The sequence below is a fragment of the Dermacentor andersoni genome, chromosome 4 (assembly GCF_023375885.2).
Source record: "Dermacentor andersoni chromosome 4, qqDerAnde1_hic_scaffold, whole genome shotgun sequence".
NCBI lineage: Eukaryota > Metazoa > Arthropoda > Arachnida > Ixodida > Ixodidae > Dermacentor > Dermacentor andersoni.
In genome coordinates this window covers 94,568,869-94,580,874 of record NC_092817.1, presented here as the reverse complement: position 1 = coordinate 94,580,874, position 12,006 = coordinate 94,568,869, and the positions used below count along the sequence as shown (strand labels likewise).

Below are 12,006 nucleotides of genomic sequence, written 5' to 3'. Positions count from 1 at the left end.
GTGCACGTTACAGAATCTCAGGTGGTCAAAATTTATCCGGAGCCATTTGCTACGGCCTGTCTCGTGAACCCAGAAGTGCTTTTGGACGTTAAACCCAATCAATCAATCAATCAATCAATCAATCAATCAATCAATCAATCAATCAATCAATCAATCAATCAATCCCCTTTGCTCAAGACGTTTCCTTTTCTCCTCGTCTGCGCAGGTGGTGAAGGCGTTCCTTCCGGACATGATGGCCGCGAATCACGGCCACATCGTGTCCATCGCGTCGCTGGCCGGACTGGGCGGTGTGTGCCGGCTGACCGACTACTGCGGCTCCAAGTTCGCCGCGGTGGGCTTCCAGGAGTCGCTGGCCATGGAGATGGCCACCGAGGGCTGCACGGGCATTCGCTTCACCACCGTGTGCCCCTTCTTCATCAACACGGGCATGTTCGCCGGCGTGGAGCCGGGCGTGTTCGGCTTCCTGCGGCCCGAGTACGTGGCCGACGAGACGATCGAAGCGGTGCTCAGGGACAAGCCTTTGCTCATCATGCCCAGGGTCTTCTACTCGCTGGTCGCGCTCAAGACGTGAGTGTCCGGCAGCTCAATCTCGGACACGGCGCGATCTCTCGTCTATTAGACCGGGGAAACTTGAGTCGTGCGCACATATTTACTAGCTCTTTCTTCCATATGGCTCAGATTTCGTGCATGCTGGTTTCACAAGACCACATGTATTCGCTGGTGAGCTACTTGGTATAGTAAAGGAGACACGGACAAGGCATGGAACACCACTGGCGCTCAACCATCGAGTGATGCATTTCAACCATCAAATGGTATTGGTCATGACACCAAAATGGTGGAAGCGTGTATGCAGGAACGTCGCGACAACTTGGAAGCTGTAGCGGTCGCGGCGCCGAGAACAATTTATTCTAAAAGCTATATCGGAACGACTTCTTTTAACCTACGACGTGGTTCAGAGAGATTTGGAGAAGTCGGTGTGTAGGACTGGCGGTCGCTATGTTCCCGCCTACAGCGCCACCGCAAAGCATCTTTGGTTTTTATGTCTGTCTACTTTCTTTTTCTGTATTAGCACACCCACGAAGAAAGCACGACCGATGTAGGTTCCCTTTCCTAATTGTAGAGCCGTGCTCACGGTATTGCGCTCTTGCGAAACTATGACGGCGACAGTCAATGCGAATCTGTTGAACACAGTGTGCGTTTAGCGCAGGCAAAGTGTTGGTCACCGAGAACCTTGCTTCATACCAGGCGCTTCAAAAAACAGACGAAAATAGACGCATTCGCAATCTGCGGCAGTCGAAAAAAAAAGAAGAAAGGGCCGCAAGTACTGATTTCGACAAGCCGTTTTTTTTTTTCACATTTCAAACGAAGACGAGGCGTAAACGGCGTGCGCTAAATCTTTGCCGTCGAACGTGATGTCATTATGCGAGCCGCGTCGTTAACATTCGACTCATAATATGCACTAGAAGTCAGTGATTCTCTGCTTACGTAAATACCAGAATTGTGCGCAATGCCTTTTATTGCTGCAACATACTGACGTCAGAAGTGCCGTGCATGCGCCGCCTTTATATCGGCAGCTCGCCTTACGAGAAGACTGAGGAAACAGTTGGGAAATGAGAAGTGTTGTCGCCATGAGGACATGCTACGCAAACGCTAAGAATGCTTCGCCTCATGGATAGACTTCAAAGTAGTGTTGCGCAATTTTCCAGCAGAGGTTTGGAACGCAGCGCAACCGTTTTGTGTATCTGTGCACGGGCAGGTGAGCCGATTGCCAGCTTTCATAATTTGGCGGGCGGACTTTTACCGAGTGCGCCTATAATACCATCCGCACTGCGTTTACGAGACGCTCGAAGATCACGTGTACTGTGACGGTAGCCTAATGAGTCTCACACAGCATTGGTGAAGCGACCCCTCCGAAAGCAGGGAGTCGCTGCGCATCTGAACTTTTTTTTTTTTTGTCCCTGTACGTTGCACTTCACTGCCACGACACTGCACTCGTCCTTTGCACTGCACGCTCACTTGTACCCTCTTAATTTGGCGCACACGCATGCTCGCGTTTAACCCTTTGCCGCACAAAATGAGGGATGCGATCAGATGTAAGCGCTTTATTACTCTGACGCACACTGTATAGGAGGCAATTCGTGTACCGCGGGGGATACGGCGTCTAACAGAACAGTATGTGAGAACACTAAATCGAAAATAGTTTGCAAAACTGCGCTTTGAGAAGTACCTCTGCGTTGCATTTCGGCTGAATAAATAAAGTGCGAAACCTTCCTTAATTGAATTTCAAGCCCAAATCGCAGCGTCTTCAGTGAAATCGTGATGACCCAGATTTCGCGGCGTTGTCGCTTCTTTTTCAGCCGGAAACACATAAGCTGACAGGTTGAATATTTTTATTTTCTTTAGTATTTCATTTTCTTTTCTTACCACTAGTCCATTGCATTGACTGTGTGCGATTCGGCGGTTACATCCTTTCAGCAATGATGGTTACAAAAGAACACGATAACCTTAGAGCAGCGGGTGCCCTGATAGTCACTCAGGCGATGTTATTGTGAAAGCGATAACATGTAATTAACGCAATACGGATGATTGGAAAGAAACAGAAAAGATATCTCTAAAGAATGGCGTGGGACATTGCAAATGCAACTTTTTTTTATGTATTAAATTAATTACATAGGAGATGTTCGAATCAGAAAGTGGCGCCGGCTTCTTCTTGTCATACCGGGAAATAGAAACATGCCATCGACGTTTACACAGAAAACAAAGGCGAAGTAGAATTGAATTGAATTCTGGGGTTTTACGTGCCAAAACCATGATCTGATTAGGAGGCACACAGTAGTGGGGGGATTTGATTTTGATCACCAGGGGATCTTTACCGCGCTCCCAGTGCACGAGGCAAAATGGGAGAAAGAATATGAACAAAAAGTTATGAACATGAAACAAATTGTATCTTTATTCTCGATATCAAAGTTGCATTCATTTCACATAAAGTGGTTTCTCTAAATTCTTTGCTAGCAATAATTTCTCCTTGATTGTAGCCTATTTTAAAAAAAGGAAACTATTGGGTTTTACGTGCCAAGACCACTTTCTCATTATGAGGCACGCCGTAGTGAAGGACTCCGGAAATTTTGACCACCTGGGGTTCTTTAACGGGCATCTAAATATAAGTACAGTGTAGCCTATTTTAACATTCACCTTTCAGTTAGTCTGACTGCTCGCTCGCATACTAGTCTAGTTATTGCAACGTCTCCCTTTTTTTGTTTATTTTACTTTGACTTCATCGTTTTCAAATAAGAAATTTCCTTTAGCTGCCTCCTGCCGCCCGATTCTGAGCCTATCCCCCTTAGTAGGTACGACCCATGACAGAGGTTCACAATGATCATCGCAGCGAGGTTTCCGGTTGAAAAAAAAATGATAACAGTTCCTTCACCGCCCGATTCATGGCCGATCCCCCTGAGGGGCTTGCGTAATTTCGCTAGGGAACAAGAACAAGTCAACGAAGATACGTGTCAATCTGATTTTGCGTGTATCCTCTGCTTATACCCACGCTTGTCAATACCTCGCACACCAGCTTGGATTCCAGCTTTATAGGGAATGCGCCCTGCATACGCCACACCATGCACTGTGCTTACTTGTCTTGCCGAGCCACGTCGCCGACGAGATGCGTCAGCCCAGAGGCTGCGCCCAATCCTACCTGTGCTTCCTCGTGACGTCACGCATTGAACAGATTGCTCCGCCTCCCTTCCTCCGTCTCACCTTCGTAAGTTTTTTTTTTTTTTCAGCACTGTTTTTGCTTTGCTCACTGTCTGCTTGACGCAGTTTTCCGCAGTCTGCACTATAGTGGGGCGTCTTGAGCAGCATTGATCTGTCGCCAGGGCGGTAAAAATGAAAAAACAAATATTTTATAAAAAATAAGAATAATAACAACGTCGCTGGTTTATGTAATGAGGAACCCGCATATAATAAATAGCACGCATTAAGTTCAGGAGCGTAGCGGGCCACTGGCAAGTAGTTTTTGCGAACTTAAATCTTCCTTACATACTTACTTTAAGTACGACTCCTTATCGAATAAAAACAAGCGGCCTGTTTGGGCTTGCTACGAGATCCCGCTTTGTCACGTGTTTATTCCTTTTAATATTCCTCTTTCAAGGCAGCATTCCAAAACCACGAACCCAAAGTAAACGGCCAACAACAGAGGGAGAGAGAAAAAATACGAAGAGGGAAAGGTAGGGAGGATAACCAAGGACAACGTAGCCTTTGCATCTTAGCAGATGGCGGCGATACAAGCATGTCTCTGTGTAGAACCGCGGAAAACTGCGTTTTGCCGCGCGCATTTGTTTGTTTGTTTGTTTGTTTGTTTGTTTGTGTGATCGTCCGCTTGACTGGGCGCTTTTTGTTCGTTTCTGTATTGCTTCTTTGCACTACCCTGGCCAAAGTGTTTGTTATAACGCATCTGTGTAAGCGTGCCTGTGTCCTTGTTGCCATTCTTCCTTTCGTGTTTTCTTGTTGTGTCCGTATGTAATCCATATGTGTGTTGATTGATTTGCAGAGATAGCAGAGTCGGACGCGCATTTTTTAAAATTACGGTCTTTTTTTTTTTTTTTTTGCCCGTGATCGACGCGCTGTCTTTGCACGGTCGACTGACTATTTGCTGTGAATAAAATAAACTGCTCGTGGAGTCAGCCTTATGCAAAATTTGTTATTAATAGAAGAGTAAAAAAAAAAAAGAAAGAATAACAGTACAAGGTTAATTTTGCGGTCCACATTTATTCGCCCGCTCATTACGACAATCTTTATAGACATAGCAAGTTAGCGCAGACAATATTTTCTGCCCTTCTCACCATGCTTATATGCAGCTCAGTCATTATATATATATATATATATATATATAGTTCTCACCGATGAGAAGGTTGTCGCTTGTTTTCTTATTCTTTAGTGTTAGTTTTCATGCTTCTTGGTAGGTAAGAAATGAAAAGAAAAATGCACAAAAAAAACAGTCAACAAAGAACGCTTCGGCATGTGTAGCAACGATCAGTACTTTCTTTTTGTTGCTCCCCCCCCGCCCCTCCTTGTTGGTCTGTTAGTTGCAGGGGCGCACTTTCTCAGGCCCGTTCGACAACGTTGAGAAGGCTAAGGCGGCAACAGCGACACCTGAAGCATTAGTTGGATTGAGGCTTCGCGCGAACTACGCGACGATCGCTCGCGACACTGCGTCTGCGTGATCACACCTTCAGCTCGCTCGTACACAAGACTACATGTAATGAACAAGGGTCTGGATCCGAGCTTGTTGGTACGGCATCATTTTCCTTAAGGCACGTCGAGCACGCAGAGACACGGACGACAAACAGCGCCTTGTTTGTCTTCTTTTCGCCGTCCGTGTTTTTGTGCGCTTGACCTGCGTCAAGGAAAATGATACTATACATAATAGCTTCGGCGTCGGTCAGCGTTTAATTTGGTCCCGCCGTTGCCCCATACTCGTCCTTCGGCCGTCTTTCCTCCTAAATTTATCTCTTATTTTTTTTTTTTCGTACTGTAGTTCATGTGCGGCAGGACTGAAGTTTTCCTCTTCACCGCCTGCATGTTTTATTTTGCGGTTTACTTTCGTAAACGCGTCTGCTCCTTCCGTTGCCTTGCCGCTTTTTTTTTTCTTTCTTTTCCTTATGAACATTCCTGCATGCAAATAGGCCGTCTCTTGAGTCTGATGTGGGTACAAGACAAAGAATGGCTGGCTCCAATTTATTTTAAGAATTAGTTGCAATTACAGTATTAATTGGATTACAGATTTGCAGGATTAATTAGCAAAGAAAGGTGAAATAATTGGGAGCTGAAAGACAGAGCTAGGTGTAGGTGTAGATGTAGGTCCTTAGCTTTAGAAGCTTTTTGACCCGCCGTGGTTGCTCAGTGGCTATGGTGTTGGGCTGCTGAGCGACGAGGTCGCGGGATCGAATCCCGGCCATGGCGGCCGCATTTCGATGGAGGCGAAATGCGAAAACACCCGTGTACTTAGATTTAGGCGCACGTTAAAGATCCCCAGGTGGTCGAAATTTCCGGAGTCCTCCACTACGGCGTGCCTCATAATCAGAAAGTGGTTTTGGAACGTAACACCCCATACTTTAAATAATTTTTAGAAGCTTTTTGCTACAAAGGCAGTTCGTTGCTGTGACGACAGGCTTGGGTGCAGTACTGTGTTAATTTGTATGGCTTTTAGTGTGCGCTTTTTTGTGAGATATACAGTTAGCTGGAAGAACCGCGGAAGTTGTGTCTGAATTTGGTGTTGGGCGTAATGTTACATATTAGCGGTGTTCTTGTATAAATTGAAAGGATGTGCGAGTGGGCGTGCTGATAATCAATTTTTGTAAGGCTGCTGCGGAGAATGGTTGGTTTGACCCCGTGGCTAAGCGCTCTGGTTGAGTTAAGTATCGCTTTGTCTGTGTTTCCTCTCGTTCCCTATAGCCAGTCCTTCGTCCTACCTCAAGCAGCGCGTTTAGCTTTGATGGTGATCCATGATGGTAATCCATGATGGTAATCCACAGGGGTAACGAAAAAAAACAAAAACGAAACGCGTACTTCTAAACTCACACGTTATTTTTTTTTCGTCAGCTTGATGTTTCTGTTACTTTTTCTTATCATAGGATCATGTGCTCATTCGGTTTTTTTCTGGCCTTGAGGTTTTTTGCACCTGCGCATGCCCCTTGGTCCATGCATATATTTTCATCGCCTATCATTAAACTTTACTGGAGGTCAGCGCTTCGTCCCGTCTCGTATTTTCCGTGTCGTTTCCCCCTGTACGCCGCCTGTCCTCGATCTTCTTATAAACATGTGCCTCATCCGCCGTGGGCAGGGAGGGCCAGGGGATTACCGGCGGCCTGGCGCAAGTCTCGCGGGCGAGCTGGTCAGCCGAGTTTTGTGCCCGGACGGCGCGTGCGCCCAGTGTTCATTGTACTCCTCGTAGTGATGTAGCTGCAGAGCGTTGCAGTCTGGCCTGCTACACTTTGTCAAAAGTTCAGCAAGCTTTAGCCCAGGAAAGTATAGGGGGCCGGCCTCGATGGACTCTTTAGTTTTCCGAGCGCGTTACATATGCGTCTGGGCGATGGAAATCGGACATCTCAGGGGACGTCGCTGAGGCACGGTGTAGGATGATTGAAATTGAAATTGATTTTATTCATTATTGATTACAGGTTATAAAAACAAATAATATACAGAAGGAGGTCCCATAGTCAATGACTGTATCGGGACCTCCTGATCGCAGCATGCGCACATGTTTCCCTGTGCTTCTCGGTGGATAGCGCACGACAGCTCTATACGCTGCTGTGAGGCAGCTAGCAGCGTTAATCATTTCAAACGGCTGCTCTGTAGACACGCCTTTAGGCTTTTAAGCAGGTATTGCAGTGCTTTATTCATTTGTCTCACCATAGTTTTCAAGATGTGAGAGTCAGTATCTCAGAGGCGTCGCTGCAATTGCCGTTGTTTGAACTCAGCGTCAGGCCTCGAGGTTTGTAGCAGAAAAGGCAGCCATCTGTAAGTATATCCAGTCTCGAGCTGGTTATTCGGGAAATGTGTCGGGAACGTGCATTTTGGGGCTTCTCCGCCACGTCATTCTGCACCGACAGGCCCTGTACTGAACAGAAGGTTCCCAATCAAAGTCACAGCGGGTCTGTTGAAGACAAATGCATGAGTGCTTCTTCCAATATGCGCGTATCTCTCCGATTGCGTGTGACCAACTAACTGCGGGCGAACAGTCAACCACATATCTCCATCTTGCGCTGGATCCTTTTGCCTTGATGATACGTGACGCCAGAGCAAGTCTGACGCTGCGTAAATCGTTTCAGTCGACTTCGCATTCGCAAGCTTATATATAGATGTCCAGCCGATGGTCTTAACTTCGAGAATGAAATACAAGTGGCAGAGGGCATGACGCGCATCTGAAAAATAGCATATCCACGTGGAAGTCACGCTTCCATTTCGGCTTGCCGCAACCGGTTGTCGGAAGTCGACCAAAGAAGGAATTACTTATATCCGCGGAAAAGAGTGGGAAAGGACGGCATAAAAGGGACACAACCGAAGAACTTTGTGGAAGTTAGATGACCAGCCTCCTTCAAGCATTACGCTGTGACTCTATATATATATATATATATATATATATATATATATATATATATATATATATATTGAACGGGGGAAGTGACTTGGTGATTCCGATATTATTATACACTGAAGAAAAATGAGCCAAGAAAAAGCAGCCATTGCGAAACTCGACTCTAACCTCATTACTTGCGGGTCTGCCGCTTATCGACACCGCATCAATGCGAATGGGTTATGCCTTTGCTTTTGGACTTCGTTATACCACCGTGCAAGGCGCCGTCCTTCCTTTGGCGACTCTGGTGGCAGGCTAGCGACGTGAGCTGGAGCACGTGGTTACCCGAGAATACGGTGAAGTCAGTGACCCGTTTTCTGTATGAGCTGCATTTTGCCTTTGTGAGGGTCATCCGAGCTGGAAAGGCTGAGCTGGTCAAGGCGTGGTTCAAGGTTCGCGTACAGTTCGTTCGGCGAGTTGTACTGGCGCGTTGCTTATACTACCATCCTCAGAGAAGGTCCATCAGAGGAAGGAAAAGACGCGAAATATCGCTAGCAGCTGCGGGTGTTTGGAAAGACGTCAACCCTGCACCCTATCGTGTCGCTTATTTGCACAGACCACAACGGCAGCTTGTAAAGGCCTGACCTAACAGCACCGTATATATAACGCAGTATAACGTGACCCTATACGATGAAACTGTTAGCCAGCTGAACTGCTGATTGTAAGAGTGTATTTCAAAGGGACGCGTAAAGAAGGGCTTCTGTTCGCAAGAAAATCAGTTTGAATGTGTTGTCTAATTTTATAGATGACAAGAATATGCCGTAAAAAAATTACTTCTCTTGTCTCCGAGCGTCCTGCAGCTGCATAGACATCGACGAGTCTGAGTGAAAAAAAAAAAGAAAAAAAAACTCCTGCACAGGGGCTTGTGCTGCTTGCATATATAGAACGCAACCCCAAGACATGAGACGCGGAACTCATCATGACGCTAACAAAGAAGCCTCGATTCAGAGTCCCTAATCGATTCCTCCGAGTTGCAAGATATCTCGACCATGTAGACGTAGTGTCGAGTAACTAAGCAGCGCTGTCCAGTCTTGTGCGCTTCGATGACATTGCGGCACGGTTCCTGGGCTGCACTTTCGTTATGAGGCGCTTTCAGTATCTACCTAGGAAGGATCGAGCGGAATGGCGTTTCTTGAGAAACTCGTCATCGCGGGAATATCCCCGACAACATACAAGAGTCGTAGACCGTTACTGAACTGCAGTGACTGCGTCAGCCGATAAATCTGTAGTATAGGATTCCCTGATGCGCTCCCGAGGGCAGCGAATCGAGACACCCTAGCCTGTAAACTCGTCGATGCGCCTCGAATCGATGCGTATATGTATGAACACGCGAGCCGGCGTGCGGAAACCAGAACGATCCGCCAAAGTAAAGCCGTTCGTCGTGTGCTGTTGATGTCTTCCATTTGGGCTCGTATTTCGTGCGTATACCACGGTGTCGTTCGTAACTCCAGTGTTGCTTTGGAAAGTTAGACGCAATCAATCAAATCAAATTAAATCAATTTCTCCTCGAATTTGGAACTAAAGTTAGACGCAATCAAATCAAATTAAATCAATTTCTCCTCGAATTTGGAACTAAAGTGTTTTCCGAGTATCGTGCGTCCGCCACGGCCTCCTCCACTGCCTTCTTCGGCTGATGTCAGTGCCGGTACAGCTTTCTCTATTGCGATAGCAATTACGTGGACACTCCGGGCGAGTTTTCGCCATTGTCGTTACCGTGATGTACCGCATATATTTAGGTGTATGTGTACGCGAGGTAGATGCTACGTACACTAATAAACCTCCAAAGTTGCTTAAACCAGGTCTTGGTCCTTAGTTCTTTACTGAATTATTCCTCGTTTTAGTATTGCAGCCCACAAGCAAAGGCCATCAAACATTTCATTCGAAGCGCGTGCCTTTTATATTAAATATTTTAGGGCTATTAAAAAGTGCAAAACAATATCATCGCTCGCCATCTGAAAGTGAAGTAATTTCACTGGCGCCCGCGCGATGCCATTACAGGCCATATACACGGCCTGTTAAAGCTTTCGAGGGTGCCAGAAGTTTTCTTGATCAGAAGCTTACTGCCAGAAGTTTTATGCAGTTTTTCTTGACGAATTAATCGCGGCCTTCGCATATTCTTTCAGGTCAGCTATAGGCAGACACACGCTTTGTGTGTATAAAAGAAAAGGTTTAGCTTCTACAGCGAAGCTGTATATGGCTAGCCGCTTCGTCCGTCCGCCTGTCACCTGTATGTTGAAAACTCCACCGGCGCAACCACATGCGCATGCGCGAAAAAAGAGAGAGAGAGAGAGAGAGAGACGCGATTGGCTGTGCCAGTAGCGACGTCGTTGCTCTCCGTCTCAGCCGAGCGCGCGCGCATCAGTTTCTCTCCTGCTCCGAAATGGGTAGGCCACGTGTCATACGTACTCCTGAGGAGCAAGCAACTTTCGATCAGCAACGCTGCAAGCAGAACCGGGAACGAGCTCGTCTACGCCGTACGTGCCATGCTGCAGCCAGGGCACAAGAACAGGCTCGTGCAGCCGAGCGCAAGCAGCAACTAGGATCCGACAGCCTATACCCAGCTGTCGTTTAATGAGCCGTCGGGATTGACCCAGTGATAAACACCAGGACCGCACGTGTCAGCTTTGCTGGTTAACCGTCTGTACGGAGTGCTTGGGCGGTGATCTTTAGTAAGGCCTGACCTCCGGGAGTGCGGAGCTCACAGTACTTTTTTTTTTCTTCTTATTTTTACATTATGATTGCGCCTCGGCATACACGATGTGCCTGAGTAGCAGCGCGAACTTTTTTGAACTGTATACACACGATAGTCCGACAAACAGTTGTTCGGTTGTGCGAAGTGTAAGATATGAATGAATGAATGAATGAATGAAACGTTCTTATTTCGGGCGTCTATGTGGTCACGCTTGCGTTTTGGACACCGGCGACGTCCCTAAGCAACTTATACCCCACAGAGCGATGAGAAGTTCCAGCTTATATAGACCACGGTTTGTTTCGAACCGCGAGGGCCTAAAAAATATGAAAACAGCTGTTAGTGTTCGTTGAACGGGGGAATAAGTTCCCGAAACACTGTTTTTGATGTGGTATTCCTTGTTCGGTTATAGCACACTCACCTCCTCATCAGTTGAGAAGAGGGCCACTTGGGAAATCATTGGCACAGCCCTGTGTCCGCTGTCGCTTTAACGTAGACCATATTGTATGTTATACAACAGTTTGCGTCTTTTTACACTAACAACTTTAAAAATAGGACATTTAAATCTTACCGCCTGTTTCGTACCCGCTCGTAGTTTTCGCCAAGATGCCATTTCCTTTCGCTCCGCATTAAATGCATCCGGCATGGTCACTCAAGCACTTGGCTCGTTGCCAGTCTGGTTCACCTGGGCACTTATTTGCTGACAGTCAGCAAGACCCACTTCACGTCTCTGTAACAGCAGCACGCTTCGCCGGCGACGAGGTGCGCACACGACGATAGTTTTCTCGCTGTATTTCTTACCCCATACAGAGCAGGCAGGCGAAGATGTCAAATGCTTTAGTGAACGGCCAGGGGTCCGCAGCGCTGGCTCAGTGGCCTGGACCTCCTGGTGCTGATCACAACGTCGCGGCCCGGGTTTTATTCCACGGCTCCAGCGGTCGCCTTCGCATGGATGGAAAACTTAAAAATAAAGGAAAAAAAGGAAAAGGAGGCAGGAAAAAGAAAGATAACGCTTGCGCGCTTAGATTATAATTGATCCAAGCACCCCCTCCCCCTTCTCACTAGGGCCTCCTTCAGAGCTCCAGCGTTGCTTTGGGACGTTGAAATCAATCGAGCAATCAGCTAGCGGTACATGCGGGCAAAATAAAAATGCGATCTTGTTTGAAAGCTTGATAAAAACATGATA

General features: G+C 46.9%; 1 protein-coding gene across 2 annotated transcripts in view; it reads left to right on the top strand.

Annotated features, from left to right (window-relative positions):
* The window catches only part of LOC126536501 (epidermal retinol dehydrogenase 2), a 77,649-nt gene that overhangs the window by 45,826 nt on the left and 19,817 nt on the right, over positions 1-12,006 (top strand). For both annotated transcript variants that reach the window (XM_050183495.3, XM_050183496.3), the window contains exon 2: positions 206-567. In XM_050183495.3, the coding sequence (XP_050039452.1) occupies positions 206-567 (362 nt within the window). The remainder of the gene's footprint in view (positions 1-205; positions 568-12,006) is intronic.